We start from the raw sequence: 15,785 nt of genomic DNA on the forward strand, positions 1-15,785 counted from the left end.
GAGCTCTGTCCATATATTACTGGAAGTCTTCCTTATTTTTGTAATTTCACATCAATTTCCCTTCCACAAGCTTCTTTCCTGAATGTTTTTAGTGAATGATACTGTTTTTCCAAAGATTCCAACTCCTTTATCCTAAGCTTCAGTTTTATAGGCCAATCATAATCCTATGTCAAAGAAAGAATAGATTATTTTTTTCTTGATGCATATCTTTTAAAACCAGGACGCCACAACTCAAATCACTAGGGTCATATTACAGTTTTCATGGCGAAAAAGCATTTTTGTTGCTATTTAATTGGTTTTTAACCCATTCTCTTAACCCCCCCTTTTCCTTTCTGAACTCCATAGAACATGAACCTCCTTTTCCTTGTGCCATAATGGGTCTCCTTTCTGATCCATTTGTTGCCTGAATTTTTTGTTTCCCTGTCCCAAACACTTCTACAACACCATCTTTGTCTCCACTTTTTCTTGTTCTTTTTGCAGCCTATACCTCATGATTTAAAAAGCAAGAAAAGGGGTGATTTACATGGTAGTTTTAAATCAAGTTTCCCATTAACACTACTTAATATGTTTCCTAACTAATGGTGCATACCAGACTACTAAACAGTGTTAACAACTAAATACAATATTATTTTCACTGTTGTTTCTTTCTTGCAGTTAAAGCTTGTGTTTCTTTGTTGCATTTGAATCCTGTATACATTTTGAATCATTTCCGCCTATAGAGCAAGGGTTGGGAACCTCCAGCCTGTGGGCCAAATGAGGGTCTCAGTTTGGTCTCTGAGGCTGCTTTGCCCAAACTTTGACCAACCACTCCAAGCCTGACAACATATGTAATGTCAGGTCTATAGGATAGGTATTGAGAGGACTTCAGAGGAACAATCGGAAGTGAAAAATGAGCTCTTGATTGTTCCTTTGCTGCTGGAGCAAGGTGAACTGCCAGTGCCCATCAACTTGATGGGCTGTGAGGGTGCATCTGGGTTCACAAAGCGATTTCCATTAAAATCACTGTTGGAGGTTTCAAGAGAAGCATGGGCTGTTTGCAAAACTGCTGTGGAACAGCTCCTGGGATATCTTTAAAATATTGCCATATTGAGGCTTCCATAAAAATTTCTGAGGTTAGCAGTACAATCTTATGTGGCAACTTAAAAGAAAGTCAGTTGAGCTCATTGTGTCTTATTCCTAGACAAGTGGGTATAGGATTGCAGCTATGGGAATATCGGAATTCACACAATGATTTTTCTTTGTTGCCTTTTCTTCCACTTTCTGATATTGTTCCCTTTCAGCCTCATTCTGCCTTGACCTGGTGTAATCTTCTCAAACCAGTAGCAAATGAAAACAAACTGCCCATGACTAATAAGTTGAAGCAAGATTTGATAGTTAATGAGTAGACTAGAGCAGTTTATTTTTGCCAGGTGAAGATGAAATGCCAGGTGAAGATGAAATGTTTGGTAAGAAGAATGTAAATATCCATGTTTGAAAAATGATTGGATTTGTACTTAAATTGAGTTAAAGACATCATTTCTATGTATCTGGTAGAGATGTTGATTATGTTTAGAGCTCAACTCCTAAATAAAGCTCCAAAAGTAACCAACCTTCCCCCACAAAGAAACAGCTTACTGGCTGGAAAGAAGTCTGCATTTCTGTGTTGGATGCAGAGGCGGTACAAAATCATCCAGCCTCCTCCACTAGCCTATTCACTTTTTATGAGTTGGCCAAAATGCCTGTATCCTCATTATGAAACTTAAGAAAATATCAGTTTTGTTTGTGAATGCCCTTCCCCTGGAAGCATGCTTAGCACCGACACAAGTGCTGCAGTTTCCCCATGCAGGCCAGGAAGACGGGCATAGCTTTGTAGTCTCAATGAATGGATAAGATAATGGTTTCAGGATGAGGGGTTGTATTGGTTAGGCACTAGGGAACTGAGGGGGTAAAGCTGAGAGGAACGCAGGAGGCAAATCTCCCCCTTGGTGTCCTGAACCCCTGGCCTACCTGGTGGCAAGTCAGTATGTCAGCTCCAAAGTTTAAAGTCAGGGTTAATCCAAGGAAGCAGAGTCCAAATGTCAGGAGACACAGTCCAGAGTCAATCCAAGTAAGCCACCTCCGAAGTCTAGCAGTCAGGATACAGTCCAGAGTCAAACCTAAAACACAGCCCCATAGATGTCCAGGTGCACCCAAGCCAAGGTCCATCAACATGGGCAGCACCTTGGTTCCACTTCCCTTTTGTCCTTTGCATACTGATTGCAGCACCTGGGCTTGATGAAGCATGTGACCCTCACCTGTTCCAAGCGGAGGAATCACACACCTCCCAGAGCTAGCAAGCCCCAGACAGACAGCTAGGAAGCTGGGCAGTGGGCCCTTCACAGAATCACAGAATCACAGAATCATAGAGTTGGAAGAGACCACAAGGGCCATCGAGTCCAACCCCCTGCCAAGCAGGAAACACCATCAGAGCACTCCTGACATATGGTTGTCAAGCCTCTGCTTAAAGACCTCCAAAGAAGGAGACTCCACCACACTCCTTGGCAGCAAATTCCACTGTCGAACAGCTCTTACTGTCAGGAAGTTCTTCCTAATGTTTAGGTGGAATCTTCTTTCTTGCCTGACTCAGCCTCCTAGGGTGCCACTCCTGCTGCCACCTACGCCTCAGAGCCCACTGTGTTTGTGGGGACAGGGGCGGCTCTGGTGATGGGTCCTGCTGCTCTGGTTTGTGCACACTGACCCCCCATCCCCTCGCCATCCTCCTGTGACTACTTCCTTCCCCACCCCCTGCTTGCCCCTGTGTGTCCTCACCAGGATCCTTTTCCTCCTCCCTGTTGTCCTGCCAGTTCATGACACTTGGGATGAAGACTATAAAACTAACGAAAATTAAAATTGAGGTGGTGGGGAATTAGGCATTGTATGTTTCTGGCTACTCTGGGGGATTTTCCAGTGGATAGAGCAGGTGACCCTGTTGAGGATCTGGCTTCACTATGGAGTGGTGAGACTCATACGGCTCATGCAATCTCTCCTTGGTGCATGTTCTGGTGCTGTGGCATCTGTTTTGCTCCTTGGTATACTGAGGATCTGCAGTTGATGAATTGAAGGGTTGGAGCATCAGTGGCATAAATCCCACTCAGAAGCCAACCAAATATGTGTTCAGGTTCATAATCAGGCCTGCCATTTGCAGTGAGGGCAGCAAAGAGGTCCTACTTGACTGCCTCCATTGCATTCACAGGGAACCTTCTGATGTAGTTCTTCTGTGTGGTCCGATGGCTGGTTACTCCTGATCATAGAGGCAGACTGCTGCTGTTTGTTGTTAACATCCATCTGTCTTGAGAGACAATAGAGTGCGCCTCAGGGGGTGAAGGCAAACTGCTGGAGAATCACAGTGTCTGCTGTGGATGCAGAGACTGGTAACTAGTAACTGCTGCCTCCTATGTTGTTTTGTGGCCTCTCTGGGACTCAAGGATGTGTGTGTGAAGGTCTTGGGCTGCCTCGCTGGTGTGGTCCAAAGGAAAACAGAGCAAGACATTTGGCACCTGCTTGACTGCAGGGGTTGCAGGAAGGAGGCTAACAAGATGCCATTCAGCCATCTTAGGACCTCCTCTCTGGATTTGTGTAGGGTTTACTCCATATTTAGCCTTTTCTTCTCCGCAAGGCAGTGAGTACTGATTTTTTCTTGGGGTTTACTCCCAAAGCCTTTCTCATGAATGAGGATAGTCGCAAGGCAGCAGAGGTTTAGACCAGAGTTTTCATCCTCTGAGATGGGCTACCTTCCCACATTGATGAGGCCCATTTGCCCTTCATTTCCAATAACACCTCTCAATAACTTCTGAAACAGGAGAGGCTATAAAAGCCTCTGGGTTAGTGTCTGAATGCAGTGATGGACTGGAAAAGGGTCAGTAAACTGTGCTTGTGTGCTGGGCCCAGTGCTAACCTGAGTAACACGGTCCAGGTCCGGTCCCGAATCCCAGGGTTCCACAATGAGTCAGTCCAACAGGGCCGAGGCAGGAAACCAGGCAAGGTCAGGCACAGGATCACAGGCAGGTTCTGGCAAACAGCAACGTTGCTCCCGCAACCTGGGACGGGGTCCAGCAGCCTTTTATGTCTGTCGGGGTAACGGCTGGTCCTGATCCCCCGGTGACTCACGTCCCTGTCTCGCCCGAAGGCGAGCACTGCTCCTGCGAGTACTCAGGTCTCTCCTTCTCTCAGTCCTCAGTCTCTGCAGCTCGGGAGATGTCGGTGGGTTACTAGACCCAGAGGCCGCCTCATCCTCTCCTGACCCTACTGGTAGTGGAGCAGCTGTAAGTGATTGCACAGCTGAAGGCAATGATGTAACCCTCACATCTGGAGCCAGGGCAGGCTCAGGCCCCTGACTTGGCCCAGCTGGTGCTAATTGCAGGGGAACCTGTGCAGACTGGGGCTCTTCAGAATCAGGCCCCAGACTAGGTTCAGCTGCCGCCTGAGGCAAAGGATCTGGTGCAGACTGAGACTCCTCTGGCTCTGAGTCTGACCCCGAGTCCCAGGCCATCACACCTTGAATCTTGGGAAGACAGAGGTTCTTTGGGTGGCTGGTTCCCATGTTCGGGAAGTTGGCAATCTACCTATTCTGGATGGAGTTGTACTCTCTCTGAAGGAACAACTCCCTAGCTTTGGGGCTACTCCTGGATGCATCTTTGTCACTGTAGACCCAAGGGTGTTCTGTGGGTAGGAGTGCCTTTTATCAGCTTTGTCTCGTTCGCCAGGAACAGCCATTTGTGGACAGGAATAACCTGACCACGGTACTTGGTACACTTGAGACAGGACTACTGTGATGTGTTCTATGTGGGACTGCTCTTGGGTCTGGTGAGAAACTCCAGCTGGTACAGAATGCAGTAGCCAGATGCTGAAGGGGGCATCTGACTGAAAATGTGGGATGCTTCACTGGCTGCCCATCTAGTCCCGAGCCAGGTCAAGGTCCTTGTATTTTCTCTGGATCCTTACACCTAGAGCAGGTATCTTCAATCTTTCCAGACTCAGACCCCCTCTTAACCCAAACATATATTGGGGACCCATTTCTTAATATTTTGCCATATATTTTCATGGTGGTAATGTTCCTGCTGAAACTCAGCTTGGATCGGGTTATGACTAACTAGTGAAGACCAGTGACCTAGAACAAATGATATATTGTTTAGAAGTAGCTTAGAATACATTAACTAAGGAGAGAAGGAGGAACACTCGCACACTCATGTGAAAATGACCTTTGCAACCTGACTTGGAACATGATTTCAGTGGGACCTGTATTGTAGAAACAACCATTGAATGAATGGAAGCTTAGTCTGCCTTGCTTGAAATACCATGTGGTCCTTCTGCAAGAGACAAAGAAAATGCTGCTTTTGCTCCCCTTCCCTAGTGTGTCTTGAGATAGAGTGGGCTCCCTACCTAAATTTATTTCCTTCTGCTGCTTTGCTATTGGAATCCTAAGGTAGGGAAGGTGTTCATTCACTTTGTCAATAGATGCAAATTCCATCAGAGGAAGTGCCTCAAGCCTGAGGAACAACCCCTGACCAATCAGAGTCAATGGGCTGGGGCTTGAGCTGTAGACAAGGAGCAGGTAGTGGTTGGAGGGAGTTAGGAGCTGTTGTTGGCTGGCTGCTCTGGAGCGTCCCTTGGAGAGGTTGGCACAGTAATACCACAGATCCTCTCAAAAAGGAGCCAGGTTTCAATTTGCATTTCCCTTCCTCTTCTGTTTATTTTTCCTACTGACCAATGCCACCTCCTCCAGCTGAGCTCAAGCGTTGGCTTTAAAAGATTATTCAAATTCATGAAGGAGAGGGCTATCAATGGCTACTAGGCGTGATGGCTATGATCTGTTGGAGGCAGCAGTGCTTCTGAATACCAGTTTCTGAAAACCATTAGAGGGGAGAGGACTCTTGTGCTCAAAATCTGCTTATGGCTTCCCCACCGGCAGCTGGACTAAATGGGCTATTGGCCTGATCCAGCAGGCTCTTACGTTTTTCTTACTTTCTTTCCAGTTTTGGCTGGTGACCAAAGGACATTGCAATCTGGACACTGATAACTTGACCTCAGTAGTTTGTGTTCTGGTAACTTCACAGTTAGATTACGTCAGTGCCTTATGCAACAAAAGATAGGGAAATTATAAGCATGTTTGTGAGAAGAATATTATGGAAGATTTTGCATCATAACCCGAGGATCATAAAATGAGAATTAAGCAAGAAGAAGTCATGTTCTGCTCAAAATTCTAACCCGATGGCAAAGAAAAGACATTTTGTATACATTTTTAATGTTTTCTACCAATTTTGCAAGTAATGCTGAAACCTGATAGTTTTTCCTTAACCTTTCAGTATCAGTTAACCATTGTTTCCTTCTGAGCCATGTTGCTGGGATGGCACTTGGAGGCATGGTGTTAGCGGAAGTTCCTGTGAGTGACTTAGAAGGTGGTGCTGGGGAATTTCTGTTCCACCACGTGGTGGGTTTCCTCGGGGTTCTGTGCTGTCAACATCTACATGAAACAACTTGGAGAAGTCATCCAAAGGTTTTGACTGATATGTTTTTTTCAGTATGCGAATAATTCACAACTCTATCTCCTCTTTTGCATCTAAAAGTCCCAGGGAGGTTGTGAAAAGGCTAAACAATTGCTTGGTTGTTTTGAGGTGGATAAAGGCAAACAATATGATCCTTAATCCAGGTATGACAGAGGTACTGGAATTAGGAAGTCTACTGACATGTTTTATATTGGTTTGTACTTCTCCAAAGACCCAGTTTGCAGCTTTGGGGGTTCTTCTGGACTTGACAGTAAAGTTGTGCCTTGGATCCCGAACATCTTGCAAGTTGAATGTTTTGGCTCCCCAATGCTGCAAACCCGGAAGTAAGTGTTCCAGTTTGCGAACGTTCTTTGGAACCCGAACATCCAATGGGGGTTACACAGCTTCCAATTGGCTGCAGGAGCTTCCTGCAGCCAATCAGAAGCTGCGCTTTGGTTTCCAAACATTTTGGAAGTCGAACGGACTTCCAGAATGGATTCCATTCAACTCTCAAGGTACAACTGTATTTGTGAATACATTATGTAGCACTGTTGGCTTGGAGTGCCTTTTACCAACTTAGGCTGGTTCACTAGATAGAAACTTTTTCCAGAGAAAGTGGACCTTGCCTCAATCACACACTTCCTTGGTTACACATTCAGATTGCATTGTAATTTATGAAACTTAAATTAGCACAAAATGTAGCTGCTTGGATGCTTATTGGGCCAATTGTTCAGAGCATATATCACATATACCATGCCATTTGCATTGATTGCTTATGGGTTTCTAGACCTTATTTAAATAGTCAATGTTGACCTTTAAAAGCCAAGATATTTTGGTACCACATTATTTCAAACCCTGCTGCCCCCATATGAGGCTGTTTGGCCTTGTACAATATAGAAAGTTGCTCTAACTTAACACTAACAACCTACATTCTGGGATTTCTTACACCATGTAAACAAATCTGGAAATTACCATACATTTGAAAAGTAACTTTACAGTCATACCTCATGTTGCGTTAGGTTCATGTTGCGTCTTTTTGGCTTACGAACACGGCAAACCTTTAACTGTATACTTCCTGGTTTTGCCATGTGTGCATGCGCAGAAGCGTTCTGCACGCTTTGCACATGCGCAGAAGCGGCGCTCTTGTTGCGGACTTTTTGGGATGCGGAAGCCCCCCCCCCCCCCGGAACGGATCGAGTCTGTAACTAGAGGTACTGCTGTATTTCACTACCTGCATTGCATTGCAACCTTACTTCAAATGGGTGGAGAATTACGAGGCAGCATTAATATGATTATAAAATAAAAATAAACAAAAGTTTTATAATAAGCTTCATTTGACAGAATAAAACTTGTAAGGAGTTACAAGTTAATACCGGAAGTAGATATTTGTGTGCTAAAATGGCCTTCATGATATGGGAATTTCCACCCTTCTTTTAAATGAGATTTTGGGAGAGCCCTTAATTGTATTGAATAAGTGTCATCCTGGAAATGGATGACAAAACAACAACTGTAAAATTAATAGCATTACTGAGGAAGGTATCATGCGGCTGGTTAGGGAGGTGATGCAGTCCAGTAGTCTGTTATATGAGTATTAATGTGAGCCCCAGGTTTTTTTTCACATGATTAAAAGAGGCCATCTGTTCTTTGTTAAATGTTTACAAAAACAGCTTTTCTCTAAAAGACTTAGGGTTATGGAAGTCTAATAAATACTGAAATATTTTTGAACACCTTTCCCATTTCAAGTAGTAAAAAAAAATTTTTTTACTGCTAATCAGACAGGATTATTGACTACTTGTGTTTAATCTTTACTGATTTCTTTCCTGTAAAAGATTAAATTTTGAGCCAAGGTGTTGAACTGATTGCTTAGAGTACAAATTGCAAAGTGAGTTGAAATAAGAAGATACCATGATAATTTGTAGAATATCGCTACGGTAAAGTGGCTTTAAGAGTTTTTAAAAAATAAGTAGGAAAGGTAGGTGAAGTGACTGGTTGCTCACAAGTTACTGGAAAGATAATATGCAGAAAAATCTGTGTCCCTCCCCTTTAACCACCACCACCTGCCTGGAAAAATGACAGATGTGGAGAGCAGCACATGGTTTAACTTTAGCAGGAGAGAGCTGGGTACAGGTATGTGCCCTCCATTATCTGGGAAGAGAAATTGGGATGAAGCAGTCCTTTAAGATGTCTCACAGAGGAGACGTACAGCACCCTGAAACTATATATCTGTTTTACCTTTTGCAACTTTTTTTGGGGGGAGGGGGGTTATTATTATTTTAAATTATAAGGTGCCCTGAATGCCTTTGCAGAAAGTTGGTGCATGAGTGCAATCAATAAACGATCTACACATTTGTCCAAACTGGGCGGTTGGAGTTCACCAACAGTTCTATGATGAACATATTTTCAAGAACAAGAAAATACCTCATGAATAATTTCTGATTTATTAGCCCTGGTGTAAGTCTTAACAAAAACCAAACCTAGGTATGAGAATCAGACAAAAAAATTAGAAGAAGAAATTGAAACGAGATTGGAATTAGAAATCTAGACAGCGGTGACTAGGAATAAGAGGAGTGTTGTATGATAAGAGCAACATGTCAACAAACAAATGAGAAAATAGCTGTCTAATCCTAGTACAAGTAGAGGAAGCAGAAAATGATAGCGGTTGCTTCATTAATTGTATTTATAAGGATAGATGGGACCCAGAAAGCTGCTGAATGCTTTTGGTACTCCTATGAGCAGTCACTTTGAGAAGCACATTATTTGGAGAACTTATTTGGAGAAAATACAGCTATACATGTCTTTTTATTCAGAATCACTTACATTTTAAAAATAAATGGACTTTTTTGTAGATGAAATGCTTATTTTTTCACAGCTTCTTTTTTTTTTAATCATTTCTGCCCATGCCTTAGTTCATAGCATCTTGTCTGTGTATTGTTCCATCAGTCACTAAATATAATTGGAACAAATGGGTCAAGGCAATTCTTATCAGTTATTCATTTAATATAAATAAAGCAGTAAATAGGTCATTTTACACCAATGTTGGCAGAAAAGTACATGTATCCTCTTGCTACCATACAGATCACCTGTCATCTCTGATCACTTTCTGTTTTGTTCCAATCATACCAGGGTATTAGTGGCCCCATGTGCTCTACTGTACTCTCTGTTGTAATAGAAGTAAAGCCGTTTCTAATGTGACTTTTATCATTAAGTAATTATGATATAATAATTCTCTTTATAGGTGTAAACCTTACATATTAATAACTTAACATGACTGTTCTAAATGTTGGATTAATTTTGTTTTCCGAATGACTGCCTGGTCTCCTGAAAAAAAATGCAACATTTTCTTTAATCAGTAAGATTTCCAAGGCTGAATTTTAAAGTTGTATTAATTTAATGCCTCATTTGTTTCTCCTAGCATTCTCCGTCAGAACCCTTCCTTGAGAAACCAGTGCCAGACATGACTCAGGTTAGTGGACCGAATGCCCAGCTACTGAAAAGTGATGATTACCTTCCATCAATTGAGCAGCAACCACAGCAGAAGAAAAAGAAAAAGAAAAACAATCACATTGTTGCAGAAGGTCCCAGCAAAGGATTTGGCAAGGATGGCTTTCCTAGTGGGCTTGATAGCCAGGATCCTACCAGGAAATCTCTAGACTGTTCCCAGGAAGAGAAAAAGAAAAAGAAAAAACCCAAGGTGAAAAAAGAGCCGAAGGATCCGAAAGAACCTAAGGAGAAGAAGGAGCCTAAGGAACCCAAGACTCCCAAAACCCCTAAGATCCCTAAAGAGCCAAAGGAGAAAAAAGCAAAAAACACCACACCAAAACCCAAGGCCAACAAAAAGGCAAGGTATGTACTAGTATTCCATTTTTTTAAAAAATAATAATAATATTTTATACGTTCTATTTTTAAAATAGATTTATGTGCTTTGAAAACATATAGTATGTATAACAATCAGAAGATCTTTTTTTTTTCCTTTTTAGATTTCCAGAATACTTACTAGGATTAACTGACATGAACTAAAGTGACATTTACCCCTTTGTTGTTAGTAGTGGCACTCATTTTTGGTTTCCTTGTTTTATGTATGAAATGGCAAATACTTTAGGGATATGTATTAGAGGCACGGTTCTAGGCAAAGAATCATAGGCTTTGATTTTAATCAATAATGCAAATTTTTGAATGAATTAAAAAGGAGGAATGCTGTTGTCACAAAGCCCTCCCCATCTTGTTTTTTCAACCTAATTAGAACAAGAATTGCTTGTCACACATAGTGCTATAACACTTTAAAGGACAGTTTCAGATTCTACTCAGTTATGTGAACAAAGATGTACTTGCTCTATTCTGTGGTGTCCATAGTTAATACAAAAGACAACTAAAGAAACTAGCATAATCTACCCAACTCCTTACCTTAGAAACATGATTATAAGTCTTAGGTGATGTCAACTCTTGGAGAATTGGAATGCAGTAGATGAAATTGTATCTTCCATGTCACAAAACATTAATATCAATCATTTTTTATTGTATGTAGCCAAAGGCCTTTACAATGGACGACAGAGAATAAAATGAAACTTTCATCTAAAATCATACACGTAATCGCAGTTTACAATATAAAAAAAAATATACAACATTAAGACTTAAGATTGGAGTGCATTCACATAGCTGGAACGGAGCTTCTTGACTGCCACTGCAAATTTGGCTATCTGGTGTGTAATATATAAATGTTTATCTGCTAGGAGTTCAACTGTCACTTCCTTTGCAGATTGACCTGGAAGCCGATTAAGAATTGGCAATATAAATGGCCATTGTATACAAGGGGCAAGTCAGCAGGTGGTGTGTGATGTCCTCTGCCTGATTACATCCATGAATACATTTGTGATCCCCTCTAAATATGCCAAGGGCATCTGTTGAAATCTTCATTTTACTGAGGCTCTGTGTGATTGTGGGCAAGTCAGAGTCTCAAGGTAACAGGGCCTTGAATGATTGGTCTTGAATGTGGGGGTACCAAGTTGAGTAGTGGGCAGCAATGATGGATGCTCTGTCTTGGTTGGCATCCTGATCAAAAATCCAATTTCTAAGGTCATGTGGGCTAAGGGTTAAGTAGTTCTCCATTTGGAGATTATAAGCCCTAATCTTATCTTGGAACTTTTGTGCCCAGCCCTCTGTCTTTAGTTGCTCTAACCAACAGAGCTTACAACAGAGTACGAGCATGATCCTCAAAGGCATTTAGCCTGTGCCAGTATATCAGATGGGCTAGATCAATTCTGGCTGCTAGCGACGGAAGGCCCAACTCGGCTCTGAGGTGGGCTTCCAGTGTACTGCAGGGAAACCCCCAAATCTAAAGTTATTTTGCAGAACCTCTATTTCAGATTTGACAGCAATCCCCCATATCTCAGCTGGGCGATGATTTTAGAGACAAAGATCTTAATAGCTGGGTTGATTAACTGTCCGCCTTTTGAATGGAAGAACCTATATAGCTGCCCAGTAGAATGGGAAAACATCAATAAGACTTTATAGTTGCCTTGGAAAAGAAACAAGTTTAATGAAAATTAAGTGGATCACAGTTTTCTCATATATGTAATACACTTGGAGGAAGTAATTTGGGCTTTGAAAACATGACTGACTTTGCATGAGCACAAATTGAAGAGAGCCTACATTATTTGGGGACAAGAACTATTACAGGTTTTGTTCTATGGAAATGTTAGTTCTTTTGTACCTGCATTGGCACCATGAGAAAAACTGTCAGTGTTGGGGCCTTATCTTCTATTGTGGGGAAGGGATATGATATTTCATCCCAATGAATGATGCCCTTGAATTTATTTATTTATTTATTTATTTATTCATACATTCATTCTTTTATTTAAAATATTTATATACTTTATATTTTAAAAATACAAACAGAAATAATAACATGCAAACTTGACTGTTTATTTGTCTTTCTGAATACTAAATGAGGTTGATTTGTGTCACCCTATCAAAGTTTGTGTGGAATTTCAGAACTTTCTATTGGCTGCATCTATGGAAGAAGCTTTATATCTGTTACTTCCAGGGCCTACCTCTTGGCTGCATGAGTGTGTTGCTGTACTTACTCTGTAATTAAGTATTCTATTGTTAACACTGTGTATTGTCTGATAGAGAAGGGAAATGGCTAATGAAAGCTTAGGCCTATTGGAAAACACCCTGAACCATTATACAGGTAGCATGAACAAATTAAAAGTGTAGTGTTAATCATGGGTTTTAAACCTATTTATAAGTGCACGTTTTAAAGCTTGTACTAATGCTAGCTTACTGAATTAATGGAAACTGTGTTGAAAGCGGTGTAACATCTGTGAGGAAAACTTGTTTTTATATGCCAGGTAGTGCCAAAGGCTAAGAAACTCATAATTGAATCAAGGTTTTAGGTTAATCAATAGGCTAAATCATTAATCTGCCAAGAACCAGCTACGTACTGAACTGATCAGACCAATCATTTATTTTCTTGATAAGCTGCAATGCTACAGAGAAAGAAAATAATAAGAATACTAAAATCTATTCAGCTAAGGATAAATTATGAGCACAGTAGCATAACTAAGGGTGTGAGGCAGTTCTTTGCATGGGTAGTGAAGTGCAGGTGTGCAGCTGTATCTGAAGCCTGTCACCAGCTTGTAAGGATGTGTCCTTGAAGGTGACAGTTGACTTACTTTGCTTCTGCTCATCCCCTAGGACACATCCTGTTGAATTATTGATCCTCCCACCCAAGTAAGGGTTGTATCGTACACCTTGACAGTGACTACCCTGAATTGAAAATGGCCCTTCACCCCCTATGGGAGCAACCTGTATGTAAGGGTTGGTCAGGGGGTCTGCCTAGCATGGCTGTGGAAGGGGGCAGGAAGAAGGTTGATATATATGGCAGCAGGATCTTTTGGACAGTTCTGAATGCTACTTTGTGCATATGAAGCCATCTCATTGTGTCTTCTGTATGACAGAAGGGAATCGTTTATAATATATTGATCTTTGAATGAGAAATACTTCGGTTATAATTATTATTGGTATATAAAAACATGTAAGCCCTGCTTTATGCTTATTATCTTATTCCAGTATTCTGTGGAAGAGTTAAGTGAGCATACATGCTATTAATGTCCATTCGTAATGAATTACAGCAGTTTCCAACCGAAAGAGGCTCTAGGGGAAAAGAACATAACTCAGTGGTAGAGTATATGCTCTAGATTCAGGCTCTGGCATCTCCAAGGTGGCCTGGAAAAGACCAGGGCAGAGTATGCACTGAAAGTCCATGCAGACTAGAGGCAGGGAACATAACCGTCCTGAACACAGAGAGGCACACTTTGCCATTTTGACAGGTGGGTGAGGTCCCCATCTGTTAGTCACAATGTCATCAGATGACTTAAAAGTGAAAACAGTTACTTTGTGGCTGCAGCTTGAGCTCCTCCTACAGAGGAAGAGCCTTTGCATCATCACCTGCAATTTAAGTCAGCAATGCAAAAGGATACTTTTACTTACAGCAAGCCCCAGTAAGTGCAGATCCGTCTATGGTACTCAGTCCCATAGGAATAAATAATGCCCACCAATTTGGATGGCTTTAAATGAGGATTAGAGAAATACATGGAGGTTAAGACTATATGCGACTACTAGACATGATGATTATACTCTACCTCCACAGTTCAGGGCAATATCATTCTGAATACCAGTGCTTGAAACCACAGGAGGAGAGAATGCTCTTTGGCTCAGGTCCTGATTGCACCTGTTTGGCCATTGTGAGAACAGAATGTTGGACTAGATGTGCCGTTGGTCTGATCCAGCAGTCTTTTCTTAATGTTCTTGCTGCAAGTGCCAATCAGCTGCTCATGGCTCCCAAGAAGCCTACTGGAATCACCCTTGCTGTGGAGTTCCCAATGATATTACAGTTGATCAATGCTAGTTTTCTTTCACTGCCAACCAGTACTTTAAGGCTTCTGATCATTCCTTGGCAACCCTATTTCACATATGAGGTCAGTTGGGCATAGTTTGAGGAAAACAGCCACACAGACCAAATTGGGACCATGCTGGAACCCAACAAAAAATCATGTTAAGAACAAATTTCTGTTTTCCAAAGCCTGCGGGCTAAAGAACTACTTCTAAGAAGGATGGGTCAACACTGCTGGAACAACTTCTTCTTCTTCTTCTTCTTCTTCTTCTTCTTCTTCTTCTTCTTCTTCTTCTTCTTCTTCTAAAAGCTGGTATAGATTTTTAAGTATTTTCCAGTATTTCAGCAATCTTATTTGGCTGTTTTAAAATGTTTTCTGCATTTAAATTTGTAAGCTATGAAAACCTGCAGTGTTCTGAGAGAGTGCAGATGACTATGAATTGACTCTTGTTGATAGCACTGAATTTCAATAGACTTAACCTTGAGAAATTGTGATGAAACCTATCAAGTAAAGGCAGAGCATGCTGGGAAAGTAAACTCTTGTGGTTTTCCTTGGTGTTTGTCACAGCACATTTTTCTTATAGTATTTAATTGCAGAGGTAATATAGGAAATAATTACTGTGAAACTCAAAACTAAGAGAAAGTTTGCTCACAATTTTAGGACAATTGGTGATCAGACTGAAGCATCCTTTCTCAATGGTGTTTTGCAACTCAGTGAGACATGTGAAACTAAATATCCAACATTTATTTATATAAACAGGGATTGCAAATTGTATAATTCTGCTGCCTGTTGTGTATCCCAAATGTTCAGTTCAGTAAGTCTTCCAACTGTGCATTCCATTGCAGCCAAGAACTGAGTTTGTTGAGTGGTCTTCTGGGTTGAGAAGTGTGTGGTTTTGTATGTGCCAATAAGCTTATAGTTACTGCCCCAGAAGGGCTGCAGAAGTTTCAGTAGAAAGCTTATATAGCTGGTCCAGTGGTTCATGAAGGTTAAGGACACACAACCCTAGACAACTTTAGAGGAAGGGAGAAAGAAGAGCATTTTCCTTTTTGCTTGGGGAAAGCTAGTAGGCTTGCTGCTGTTTTTGCACTTGAAGGGTTTCTTTCCCTTCTGACCTGTAGGATGGAAGGATGGAAAGTGCAGTAATGTGTATCTATAGATTTGCGTAGTGAAAGGTGGACGAGGTAATTTTGTCGAATTCATTTTCTGGGATAACTCAGTGTGGGAGAGCTCAGTTGGTAGAGCATGAGACTCTTAATGGCAGGGTCATGGGTTCAAGCTCCACATTGGGTGAAAGAATCCTGCACTGCAGGGGGTTGGACTAGACCATCCTCAGGGTCCCTTCCAACTTCATAATTCTATGATTCTGCTCCAGTGTCTCCTTTGCTTCTAT

General features: G+C 41.7%; 1 protein-coding gene across 7 annotated transcripts in view; it reads left to right on the top strand.

Moving 5' to 3' along the window:
• Positions 1–15,785, top strand: part of CHD7 (chromodomain helicase DNA binding protein 7) — a 140,240-nt gene that overhangs the window by 54,173 nt on the left and 70,282 nt on the right. For all 7 annotated transcript variants that reach the window (XM_081204243.1, XM_081204249.1, XM_081204248.1 and 4 more), the window contains one exon: positions 9,913–10,343. In XM_081204243.1, the coding sequence (XP_081060369.1) occupies positions 9,913–10,343 (431 nt within the window). The remainder of the gene's footprint in view (positions 1–9,912; positions 10,344–15,785) is intronic.

The sequence above is a fragment of the Podarcis bocagei genome, assembly GCF_964188305.1.
Source record: "Podarcis bocagei genome assembly, chromosome: 8".
Lineage (NCBI taxonomy): Eukaryota > Metazoa > Chordata > Lepidosauria > Squamata > Lacertidae > Podarcis > Podarcis bocagei.